At 47.8% G+C, this 13,161-nt stretch overlaps 1 protein-coding gene across 2 annotated transcripts in view; it reads left to right on the top strand.

Moving 5' to 3' along the window:
• Positions 1 to 13,161, top strand: part of CAMKK1 (calcium/calmodulin dependent protein kinase kinase 1) — a 92,931-nt gene that overhangs the window by 69,278 nt on the left and 10,492 nt on the right. For both annotated transcript variants that reach the window (XM_060268457.1, XM_035139790.2), the window contains exons 13-15: positions 4,894 to 4,981; positions 6,534 to 6,662; positions 9,880 to 9,983. In XM_060268457.1, the coding sequence (XP_060124440.1) occupies positions 4,894 to 4,981; positions 6,534 to 6,662; positions 9,880 to 9,983 (321 nt within the window). The remainder of the gene's footprint in view (positions 1 to 4,893; positions 4,982 to 6,533; positions 6,663 to 9,879; positions 9,984 to 13,161) is intronic.

Here is a 13,161-nt window from a genome sequence, read left to right as displayed (position 1 = left end):
GCCTCTCCTTCATGGAGGTTTTTAAGCAGAGGTTGGATGGCACCTCTGTCATGGATGCTTTAGCTGAGATTCCTGCATTGCAGGGGGTTTGATCCTTCGGGGGGGGGGGGGGTCCCTTCCAACTCTACAATTCCATAATTCTGTGATACTTTAGGAAGCTGCCATGGGTCTATCTATCTAGTTCAGTGTTGTCTACTCTGACTGTCAATGACTCTCCAGGGTTTGAGACGGGGGGGGGGGGGTAGGGAGTGGCAGAGAGAGAGAGAGAAAGAGAGAGAGAGAGAGAGAGAGGAGCAGGGCAGAAAGGGGTGACTTCACCCCTTTGGGGGGCTCAAAACTCACTTTTTGACTGACCTTGCTCACTTTTTGACTGACCTTACTTGCCGCCAACATGCAGCTCCAGCAGATCCCCACCCCCCACCCCTGGCAAGGAAATGCAGCCCCTAGCAGGAAGAAAAAACAACATTGCCCCTCCCCGTCTTACATCTTTCATAGAAAGTTTCGTTGTCCCCTTCCCAGCCCAGCCCCAAAACTTGTGTCTCCAGCAAAGATGCTACAGCTGTGAATCTCCCAACTCGGCGTTGCACCACGGCAAAGGATTTCTGACCTACTTGCATGAATTAATCCTCCGTTCCTAATTGAAATGTACAGATGATATCATATCGCCACCGCTTGAAAAGGAATATCGGGGGAAGGATGTGGGTGGGTGGAGAAACGAACAGGGGAAAGCGGCAAGTGTTCGGAGAGAGAGCCCCCTCTTCCTTTAACCCTGGGCTTGTTTTTGGTCTTTGGTTGTAAATCATGCGTTACACGGAGGGACTGAGCACCCATACTGCCCCCTGCACCTGCTAATGGTCTAAAACTGACTTATCTAGGACAGGCATCCCCAAACTTCGGCCCTCCAGATGTTTTGGACTACAATTCCCATCATCCCTGACCACTGGTCCTGTTAGCTAGGGATCATGGGAGTTGTTGGCCAAAACATCTGGAGGGCCCCAGTTTGGGGGTGCCTGATCTAGGAGATCCTTACAACCAGGCTGAGCCAAGGAACCATGCTGCCCCCTGTTTAATCACCCTTTTTGTATGGTGGGAAGTTGGGGTAAGTTGGTGACTTGGGGTGGGGTGGAGGCTGTCAATGCAAAGAAGGGGTGTTATCCAGCAAAGATCCCGGTGGTGATGGCCATGTGGCTGCGCCTGTCGTCAGCGGGTGGCTGCCCTTTCCTCCCCACCCATCACATAGCGCAGGGTGCACCAATGCCCGTGGGGTGTGTCATGGCACTTGCCAGGACTTCCAGCATTGCCCGTGAGATATCTCAGTAAAGCTGCCCTCCAAAACCCGGGAGACTGAACTTGTCTGAGGCCTGGAATCTTGTCCCTGAGACACCCCACTGAGGCAGCGCTGCCTCATCTGCTCTGACGCTGTAGGCTAGTATGCAGGAGCTCAGATTCAGATTGTACTATCGAAGCCTTGCAGTGCCATGGCCATTTCACACATTAAGTCCCCAGTCAGCTGGGAGTCCCCGGGGCATTCTTGGCATGGCAGCTTAAGTCCGGCAGGGCCCTGGCAGGATCCCCCAGCCAGCTTAGCCCTTCGAGTTCTGGGGCAAGTGTACTCAGAGTTTCGGAACAGTTTCTGGAAACGGCAGGAGGAGAGAGGGCTCTTGTCCGAGCTTGTGGGTTTCCTACAGGCATCTAGGTGGTCGTTTTGAGAACAGTGTTCTTGTCTAGATGGTCCATTGGGCCTGATCCAGCAGACCCTTATTTGGTTCGTACTAGCAGTTCGAAAGCACATCAAAGTGCAAGTACAGTGGAACCTCGGTTTATGAACCCCTCGGTTTATGAATTTTCGGTTTACGAACGCCGCGGACCCATCTGGAGCAGATTAATTCACTTTCCATTACTGTCAATGGGAAAGTTTGCTTCAGTTTATGAACGCTTCAGTTTATGAACAGACTTCCGGAACCAATTACACCAGGGTCCCCAAACTTTACGGCTCCCAATCCGGCCCGCAACGACCCCCACCGCTCGCTGCCGCCCGCTCTTACGGCGCGCAGCGCGGCGGCGCTCTTCCAGGTCGAAAAAAAGCGCCAGAAATCCTTTGTGCGCATGCGTATAGGCCTCTCCCGACCCAGAAGAGGTCATTTCTGGTGCACTTCCGGGTTGGGGGAGGCCCATACGCATGCGCACAAACGATTTCCGGCGCTTTTTCCGACCTGGAAGCGCGCCGCCGCACCAGTAAGCGCCCGTGCGCACTCCCCCGCCCTCCGGCCTGCACGGACGCGCACTCCCCCGCCCTCCGGCCCGCCGCGCGATCGGTGCGGTGGGAACCGGCCCAAAACCCGGTAAGTCTGGGGACCCCTGAATTACACCCATGCTTCGGGTTAAGTACGCTTCAGGTTGAGTACTCCGTGGACCCGTCTGGAACAGATTAATCCACTTTCCATTACTTTCAATGGGAAAGTTTGCTTCAGTTTATGAACGCTTCAGTTTATGAACAGACTTCTGGAACCAATTGTGTTCATAAACCGAGGTACCACTGTAGATAAATAGGGACCGCTCCGGCGGGAAGGTAAACGGTGTTTCCGTGCACTGCTCTGGTTCGCCAGAAGCAGCTTTGTCCTGCTGGCCACATGACCCGGAAGCTGTCTGTGGACAAACGCCGGCTCCCTCAGCCTATAGAGCGAGATGAGCGCTGCAACCCCAGAGTCGGACACGACTGGACCTGATGGTCAGGGGCCCCTTTACCTTTACCTTTAGGGAAACTAGGAAGAAGGAGAGCCAGTGTGGTGTAGTGGTTAAGAGCGGTAGACTCCTAATCTGGGGAAACGGGTTCGCGTCTCCGCTCCTCCACATGCAGCTGCTGGGTGACCTTGGGCTAGTCACACTTCTCTGAATTCTCTCAGCCCCACTCACCTCACAGAGTGTTTGTTGTGGGGGAGGAAGGGAAAGGAGAATGTTAGCTGCTTTGAGACTCCTTCGGGTAGTGATAAAGCGGGATATCAAATCCAAACTCCAACTCCTCCTCCTCCTCCTCCTCCTCCTCCTCCTCCTCCTCCTCCTCCTCCTCCTCCTCCTCTTCTTCTTCTTCTTCTTCTTCTTCTTCTTCTTCTTCTTCTTCTTCTTCTTCTTCTTCTTCTTCTTCTTCGTTTCCCTGCCAGTTTCGCCATTTCACATGATCCTCTTTCACCCGCCTCCTCCTCCAAACCATCATATATTTGGAGTTTATTAGTCAGCTCTGTGAGAGACTCTTCACATCTGCCACCTCCGCAAGGGATTAGCTTTTAATGGGCTGGCTGGGCATCTTCCTCCTAACATCTCCTGCGGCAATAACTCTTCTCTGCCTGGCTTATTTTGACATCCCGGTGACCTGTTCTTTCCATCTCGAAAGGCCTCTCTCCTCATTAGCTTGTGTAGAGAGGCAGGGGAATGGCAGTGTGTTGACTCAGTGTTTAAACCTAAGCTTGTTAATTTGATAAAGCCGGTAAGAGAACTGGCGGGAGAGAGTGCAAGGAAGGAGAATATCATCAGATTAGTCCTGGCTGCACCACAGACCTCCCAGAGACTCAGCCAGTGCATTAGCTGTTCCATGGGACCGTTTGCAAGCATATTCTGCCCTGGCTGCAAAGGCCAAGGAGCTTGTGTTTACTAAAAAAGATATTGCTATTTTCTGCACTCAGGCATGGACAGAAGCCAGTCAGTCGCAAACCATTTGTTCTGCGCCGTTGCTTAGTTTTCCCACTTGAAGTTTGCAGGTTTTTATGCTCCAATGGAGCTGGTGCAGTTCAAGGGCAGGTTGGTCTAATGTTCTCATTCCTGAAGCATGATTTGTAAGGTAGTTAAATTTTGAATCCGGGTTCAAGATGACCTCGACAGATTGGAGAACCGGGGCCAAAACAAGCAAAATGAATTTCAATAGGGACAAATGTAAGGTTCTGTACTTAGGCAGGAACAAGCAGCTGCACAGATATAGGATGGGGGACACCTGGATTGCCAGTGGTATATCTGAGAAGGATCTAAGGAGTCTTAGTAGACCACCAGCATAAAATGAGTTAACAGTGTGATGCGGCAGCAAAAAAAAACCCAAAGCTAATGCAATTATGGGCTGCATCAACAGAAGTCTGGTGTCCAGATCAAGGGAAGTTATAGTACCGCTCTATTCTGCCTCGGTCTGGTCACATCTGGAGTCCTGTGTCCAGTTCTGGGCACTGCAGTTTAAGAAGGATATGACAAGCTGTATTGTGTGCAGAGGAGGGGGAACCAAGATGACCAAAGCTTATGAAGAGTGCTTGAAGGAGTTGGGTATGTTTAGCCTGGAGACTGAGAGGTGATATAATAGCTATCTTCAGATATCTGACGGCTTGTTACATGGAAGATGGAGCAAGCTTGTTTTCTGCTGCTCCAGAGGGGAGGACCTGAACCAATGTCTTTAAGTGTCAAGAAAGGAGATTCCGATTAAACCTTGAGGAAAACTTTCTTACGGTATGAGTTGTTCAACAGTGGAGCAGGCTCCCTCGGAAGCTGGTGGACTCTCCTTCCCCGGAGGTTTTTAAACAGAGGTTGGATTGCCACCCGTCAGAGATCCTTTTGGCTGTGGTTGGACTAGATGACCTTTGGTGTCCCTCTCCAACTCTACACTAGTGTGCTGCTATGATTCAAAATGCGGCCTGGGTCTCCATCTCCCCCATCTCAGCATGTTTCAAAGAGAGTTTGTTGCTTGTACTGGGTATGTCCTTCCTGGTTTCTCCAGTTTTTCCTGTTTGGGGCTTGTGTGTGTGTGTGTGTGTGTGTGTTTATAAAAAACAACTACAAAGTAGTTTGGTGGCTGAACAAAGAGGATTGGCAGCCTGTAGCTTCTGTCCCCACAACCAAACGCTTTGTTTTTCTTTCTGCCAGGCCTTGGATCAGTGAGGAGTTAAAAGACCTGATCTTGAAGATGCTGGAAAAGAACCCTGAAACGAGGATAACGGTCCCCGAAATTAAGGTAAGTGGGACAGGAACTTTAACAGGAACACGGAAGCTGCCTTATATGTATACTTGCCCCTCCAGCTCAGTATTGTCTGCAGCTAGACTAGTGACTGGGAGCGGCCGCCGGGACCACATAACACTGGTCCTGAGAGATCTACACTGGCTCCCAGTACGTTTCCGAGCACAATTCAAAGTGTTGGTACTGACCTTTAAAGCCTTAAACGGCTTCGGTCCTGTATACCGGAAGGAGCGTCTCCACCCCCACCATTCAGCCCGGACACTGAGATCCAGCACCGAGGGCCTTCTGGCGGTTCCCTCATTGCGAGAAGTGAGGTTACAGGGAACCAGACAGAGGGCCTTCTCGGTAGTGGCACCTGCCCTGTGGAACGCCCTCCCAGCAGATGTCAAGGCAATAAGCAACTATTTTACTTTTAGAAATAGGGAAGTTTTTAATGTTTGATGCTGTACTGTTTTTAATATTCGGTTGGAAGCCACCCAGAGTGGCTGGGGAAACCCGGCCAGATGGGCGGGGTATTAATAATAAAATTATTATTATTATTATTACAATTGTCTGCAGTATTCCTTTCCGTGGTTTCAGGCAGGGGTTTTCCCAGCCGTTCCTGGAAATGCCAAGTTTTGTTTTTGTTTTTTATAATAATATTTATTCATTTTTTAACAAACAACAACATACAAATAACTTTTTAAACAAATAATAAATTCACATAATGCTACAAACAAACTAATACAAAATTAAGCTAAACAAAAAAGATAAGCAAAAAACAAAAATACATAAAAGTATTTCTTGTATTAAACCTTATTTTCTTTCACTTCTTCAAATGACTTCCTTCGTTCTCTTCTTTCTGAATTTCATTATAATCCATATTTAGCAGTTTATTCTTCATCTTTTATAACCAAAACTTAATTTAATTATTCCTTACTTTATTAACCAATTTCTAAATTCTATACAGTACTAACTAACTCTACTTCAAATCTTATTTTAGCGCATATAACCTATATATCTTCACAAAGGAAATAATTTTCTAAATCTTGCAATATTTTTTCAAATATATATTTTTTTAAATTCCAATCTTCTTCCACCGTCTCTTCCTTCTGGTCATGTAGTCTCCCAGTCATTTTGGCGAGTTCCATAAAATCTGTCATCTTCATTTGCCATTCATCTATCGTAGGTATCTCTGATGTCTTCCAATTTTTGGCGGGTAATATTCTAGCAGCTGTTGTGGCATACAGAAAGAATATAATGTCTTTCTTGGGGATTTCTCCCTGGAGATGCCAGGTTTTGAACCTGGAACCTCCCTGGCTTGCGCAGACTTGGAATTTTGCCACCTCTGGGCTGTTAAGTTTCAGTGTCCATCTCGTTTACACATTACTGTACGTTTTATTAGAGTTGCCCCACCAAGCTGCCTGTCCTCAGCCAGCCCCACCTGCCTGTGCCCTCCAACACCCAGCTGCCACCCCTCAGGATTTGCCGCCTGAGGCAGCCACCTCACTCTGCCTCGTGCTAGGGCTGGCCCTGGGCGTGATCGCCTTTGCTTGTGTCTTCCATGCAGCTGCACCCTTGGGTGACAAAGTTCGGAGAGGATCCTCTGCCTCTCGAGGAGGAGCATTGCACAATTGTGGAGGTCACCGAGGAGGAAGTGAAGAACTCCGTCAAAACAATCCCGAGTTTGCCTGCTGTGGTGCGTACCACTGCCGCCGCGACACTCTGTTGTGCAGGGCTTAAACGCCACCATCCCTCTGCATTGTGTGGTTGATAGTACAGTGGTACCTCGGTTTAAGTACACAATTGGTTCCGGAAGTCTGTACTTAACCAGAAGCGTACTTTAACCTGAAGTGAACTTTCCCACTGAAAGTAATGGAAAGTGGATTAATCCATTCCAGACGGGTCCGCGGAGTACTTAAACTGAAGCGTACTTAACCTGAAGCGAACTTTCCCATTGAAAGTAATGGAAAGTGGATTAATCCGTTCCAGACGGGTCCGCGGAGTACTTAAACTGAAGCGTACTTAACCTGAAGCGAACTTTCCCATTGAAAGTAATGGAAAGTGCATTAATCCGTTCCAGACGGGTCTGTGGAGTACTCAACTCAACCTGAAGCATACTTAACCCGAAGTATGAGTGTAATTGGTTCTTGAAGTCCGTGCTTAACCTGAAGCGAACTTTCCCATTGAAAGTAATGGAAAGTAGATTAATCCGTTCCAGACGGATCCACATAGTACTCAACCTGAAGCGTACTTAACCTGAAGCGAACTTTCCATTGAAAGTAATGGAAAGTGCATTAATCTGTTCCAGATGGGTCCGCGGAGTACTTAAACTGAAAATACTCAAACCGAGGCGTACTTAAACCGAGGTATGACTGTACAGAACTGGGTGCTTGGCTAATGGCCGGTGTGGGTGCTCTTTGTGCAAAGTTGCGTTGCAACACACCACATTAAGTTGTAGAGTGGAAGGGGGGGGGGGTCTGGATCCTGTTTTCCCCAGCAGAAGGAGATGAATGCTTTAGGATTTGACTGGGGAGCTGGTTCAGAAGGTCAAGAGCAGGGGTCAGCAAACTTTTTCAGCAGACCTTGTGGGGGGCCGGACTATATTGGGGGGGATGAATGAACAAATTCCTATGCCCCACAAATAATCCAGAGATGCATTTTAAATAAATGGACACATTCTACTCATGTAAAAACAAGCTGATTCCCAGACTGACCGGGGGCCAGATTGAGAAGGCGATTGGACTGGATCCGGCCCCCGGGCCTTAGTTTGGGGAACCCGGTCAAGAGCTACTGCACTGGCAGTAGGCTTGTCTGTGTTTTTTCGCTTGCTTCTTTTCTGCCCTAAAATGCCTGCTCAACCTGTATATTACAAGCAACTTAGCAGGCAAGCCTGACATAATAGGAATGCTTATATTGGAGGCCACCATCATAATAATCTGTTATGCAGCATTTGAAATCCACCAAGTGCATTTTGCACCTGGCTATCGGCCACTTGTGGCCTAGTGAAGATTCCCAGGCATCAAGATGGTGCCTGAATGTCTCCACTTTCTGGAGGTGCATGCCTGGGGATCCTTGGATCTTCCCTGTTTTCACACACTAACAACACATCCGGTAGAATTCTACCCGTTATATTTTATCTGCACAATCAGAATGAGTTTCAGGAACCAAAACGTCAAAAAAAATGCAAATTTCGAGCCGTCTGGCCCCAAAATGGCAGCTAGGCATTCTGCTTTGGCAACTGCAACCCTGGTTTAAGGAGCTATTTGGCGCTTAAATTATATGCAGACTGCCTGCAGACTGTCTCAGCAGAGTAGTGCATGCTCTGGTTATCTCCCGCTTGGACTACTGCAATGCACTCTACGTGGGGCTACCTTTGAAGGTGACCCGGAATCCAGAATGTGGCAGCTAGACTGGTGACTGGGAGCGGCTGCCGGGACCACATAAACCAGTCCTGAGAGATCAACATTGGCTCCCAGTACATTTCCGAGCACAATTCAAAGTGTTGGTGCTGACCTTTAAAGCCCTAAACGGCCTCAGTCCTGTATACCTGAAGGAGCATCTCCACCCCCATCGTTCAGCCCGGACACTGAGGTCCAGCGCCGACGGCCTTCTAGTGGTTCCTTCACTGCGAGAAGCAAAGCTACAGGGAACCAGGCAGAGGGCCTTCTCGGTAGTGGCACCCGCCCTATGGAACGCCCTCCCACCAGATGTCAAAGAGAAAAACAACTACCTGACATTTAGAAAATACCTAAAGGCAGCCCTGTCTAGGGAAGTTTTTAGTCTGTGATATTTTAATGTATTTTGATGTGTGTTGGAAGACGCCCAGAGTGGCGGGGGAGACCCGGCCAGATGGGTGGGGTATAAATAAATTATTATTATTATTATTATTATTATTATTATTATTATTATTATTATTATTATTATATATCTGAGTGTCTAACACTGCTGCTAAGTAGGGGGCATCCCTGATGCAGTGGACTGTAAAACTCTCTGTGCAGCTACTCCAAAATTGTGGCAGCTGCTCACTCGCTCTCTCTCCAGGCAGTTTTGGAAATGAAGCAATTGTTAGTGCAAGGAAGTGCTCCTGGGTGCTTGGCACCCCAGCAAGCTGCCTCGTTTACCTTTATGGCTCGGCTGGCTCTAGCATTTATCTGGGACTCCAAGCACATTCTTGCTTCCACTGTGAAATCCTTCCTTGTGATTTGATGTGCTTGGAGCATTCCGTCCCTTTAAGAACAAAAGAATAGCTCTGCTGTGGCCCAGCATCTTGTTCTCACAGTGGCCAAACCAATGTCTGTAAAAAATCCACATGCAGGACTCAAGCGGATCAGCAAACTCCGCCGCAGTGGTTTCCATCAAGTGGTACCGTATTCAGAAGAAATGCTGCCTCCTAGTGTGGAAGGGAGAGCACAGCCATTTGCCCAGTCCTCTTGTAAAACCATCCAAAATTGGTTGACCATCACTGCCTCCAGTGGGAGAGAGTTCCATAGTTTAACAGCGTGCTGTGTGAAGATGTGCTTTCTTCTATCTGCCCTGAATCTTTTTTTTTAATAAGCCATTTTCATTAAAGCTTGCAACAAACAAAGAAAAGACAGTATACAGAAATATATTTATCAAACGTCGAGCATTTTTTAATCTGCCCTGAATCTTTGAACATTTAGCTTTATTGAATGTCCATGAGCTCTAGTGTTATTGGAGAGCGAGAAAAACTTTCTGGACAGGCTGCAATTGCAAAATAAAATAAGATACAATGACAGTTTTTTGGTTTTTTTAAAAAAGAGGCAATCACAGTCTTGAGGTTGAAAGTTTGGAAAGGATTTCTAGAAATAGATGAGTGGCATGTGTTTTTCTTCTTCTCTGTGATCCATTTGCAATCCTGATTTCTTTTCTTCTTCTTACCCCCTTCCCTGAAGATTTTAGTGAAAGCCATGCTGAGGAAACGATCTTTCAGCAACCCATTTGAGGCCCAGGCCAGGCGAGAAGAGAGGTCTATGTCGGCTCCTGGAGACTTATTAATGTATGTACCTCTTTTTCTAGTGTTTCTAGTCTGCGACAGGGTAGGGGAGCCACACCACAAAGGCAGGAAAAGGGTTCCGTACCCTGGATCTATGGAGATCTGGGAGGAAGTGACCAGCTCAGGAGCAATCACGTTACACGCCACCACAATCTCTGAGCCCAGGCATAGGCAACCTTGGCTCTCCAGATGTTTTGGAACTACAACTCCCATGATCCCTGACCACTGGCCCTGTTAGCTAGGGATCATGGGAGTTGTAGTTCCAAAACATCTGGAGAGCCAAGGTTGCCTATGCCTGCTCTGAGCAGTGAGAGACTCCGGGGGGTGCCTGCCCTTTCCCAGGGTTCAGTTTCCTTGGAATGAAGGCCAGCGGAGACTGTGGTGTCATTAGGATACATGGTTTTATTTGCACCTAGATACAGCCATAGCACAAGATGGACATGCTCACAGCATTGATACTCCAACAGATCCTGTTTCTCCATTAGTCACAGATTTGGATCCAGCACAGAGCAAGTCTGTGTCTGTGTCTCCATCTTCCAGCCAGCTTCCAGCTCAGCTCAGCTCACCTACATCACTCTGGCCAGTGTGGTGTAGTGGTTAAGAGCGGTGGACTCGTAATCTGGTGAACAGGGTTCGCGTCTTCACTCCTCCACATACAGCTGCTGAGTGACCTTGGGCTAGTCACACTCTTTGAAGCCTCTCAGCCCCACTCACCTCACAGAGTGTTTGCTGTGGGAGAGGAAGGGAAGGGAGAATGTTGGCCGCTTTGAGACTCCTTCGGGTAGTGATAAAGCGGGATATCAAATCCAAACTACTCTTCTTCTTCTTCTTCTTCTTCTTCTTCTTCTTCTTCTTCTTCTTCTTCTTCTTCTTCTTCTTCTTCTTCTTCTTCTTCTTCTTCTTCTTCTTCTTCTTCTTCATAGCTGCTAGGTTCTCTGGGTGTCATCCAGACTGACCCCACAAACCCACAAGGGGAAGAATTATTTGAAGGCAGGAGATCCGCTGAGAGCTGAGGAGGAGCTGGAAGAGCCCTTGTGCCGTTGCACTGTTCCTGGTGCTCATTTGCACCGTGTGTGAATACGGTAGTCAAAACCAATTGGAAAAGCAAAAGTCTCATTTTTAGCAAACAGGAAAGCAGCACCCTAAAAGTTGCATTTTAAATCATTTTTAAATCCCCAGCTTGTAATTCTGCATAATGTTTCCGGTGTTCGTGTTCCTCTAAAAGCAAATCAAAGGCTGAAGACGAGCCAATTAAAAAAGCTTTCAAATCACACAGTCGGCCCTTAATTTACTTTTAGAGAAATAGTAATTGGTGTGTTCCTCCCCCTTGCAACACCACTTCCCTGAATTTATATTGATTCTGTGACCATCAGGATTAATGTTTAATCATTTTGTGTAGCAACTTCGGACAGCCGGGTTCACTTTTTGACACCCAGTTCCAAATTGCGGCAAACTGAAATAGATTTTCTCTTTTTCAAGGAGACAGAAATAGCAAAACAAATTGCAAGCTTTCTCTTTGGGGTGTGTGTGTGTGAGATGAAGGTGGGGGACAGAAGCTTTCTGTTCTGATTTTTGTATTCTTTTATCTGTGGGCAGAGACGGAATAAGGTTTTATCTGTGGGCAGAGACGGAATAAGGCCTTTGCACAGAGAATGCTGAAACGATAAAACCGAACCAATTCTTTCCCCCTGTATCCCTTGATGGTTTTCTCCACAGGATGTGCAGAAGTGAAAGGAAAATAGTAATTAATTATGTGAGCCAGGTGGTTAAAATAGAAACTGGTAAAGTTTTGTAGTACACCCTATACTGTCTAGAATATACTACAATACTGCAATTACTGAAAACTACAAATATGCATTCACAACATACATTTGAAGCCTGATGAAAACACTTCAAACAACCCTGGCTGCTAACATCCCCCCACCCCCAAAAAAAGAATTATGGGAGCTGTAGTTTGTTGAGGGTGGCTGAGAGTTGTTAGGAGACCCCTATTCCCCTTTCGGAGCTATGATTCCCAGAGTGGTTTCAACATCCAGCTCTTCCCCCCCCAGGGAATTCTGGGAATTGTAGCTCTGTGAGAGGAATAGGAGGTCTCCTCCAGCTCCCAGCATTCTTTGGGGGAAACCATGGCTGTTTAAAGTGGTATCATAGTTTCCTGTCCTACAGGTCGGAAAGCAGACCAGGGCGAAGGATTGATTGATTCCCCGAAGAACCTAGTTGCAGGGATTCCAAAGAAAGTTCTAGCGCTTCATTATAGAGACATACCAAGAGACTTACATACAACAGTGAAGTGCCGAATTCCTTGCCGCCACACCTCAAGATGGATGTTGAAGCGGCAAGCACACTGGCTTTGTTGGTGAGGGGCTAATTGTACATGGGCTACTTACAGGAAACACAAGCTACGGTACGTAAGCTTGCAACAGTAGCTCAGTTAACCACCCTTGGCTTAGAGCAGGCATCCCCAAACTGCGGCCCTCCAGATGTTTTGGCCTACAACTCCCATCATCCCTAGCTAACAGGACCAGTGGTCAGGGATGATGGGAATTGTATTCCAAAACATCTGGAGGGCCGAAGTTTGGGGATGCCTGGCTTAGAGGTCTGTTCCCCACTCCCACCCATCTCTGGGGGGGGGGGGGAGTAGCCGACAGCCCCACCAGTGTGAGAAGCTTCCCCTCTCCCAACTAACTGAACCAAAAGCAAGGCTTCAAAGCAAAGTGGATGAACATCTCATTTGACAGCTCACACCATTTCGTCCTGGGGTTATCTTGACTACTAAGAGGGCCTTTACGGGCCTACCGGGATATTCACACCGCATACACAGAGCACTTTAAATGCATTTTGCTGCTTTTGCCTAAATTGACTCGCAGCACAATCCTTTGCAGGTTTACTCAGGAACAAGCTCCACAGTATTCAGTAGCTTGCTTCCTAGAGTAGGATTCACCTGTTGAGCTCAAAGTAACTTACTGGTTAGGTCCTGGAACCCAGGGATAAGTCTTTCTGAGTCCGTGTGCACTTCAGGGTGCAGAACCTCTGCCTTCCAGAGGGTGGCGCTGTAGTTATCCAGCAAAACCTGGAGGGCGGCAGGCTCTCTGTCCATGGTGGAGTGGCTAACCTTCCAGCTGTTGGGTTGCAACTCCCACCCTTCCTCTCCATGGACCCCGTTGGCTGGGGCTGATGGGAA

This window comes from Zootoca vivipara, chromosome 15 (genome assembly GCF_963506605.1).
Source record: "Zootoca vivipara chromosome 15, rZooViv1.1, whole genome shotgun sequence".
NCBI classification, from domain to species: domain Eukaryota; kingdom Metazoa; phylum Chordata; class Lepidosauria; order Squamata; family Lacertidae; genus Zootoca; species Zootoca vivipara.
The sequence above is the reverse complement of the archived record's forward strand: the minus strand, read 5'-3'. Positions and strand labels throughout refer to the sequence as shown.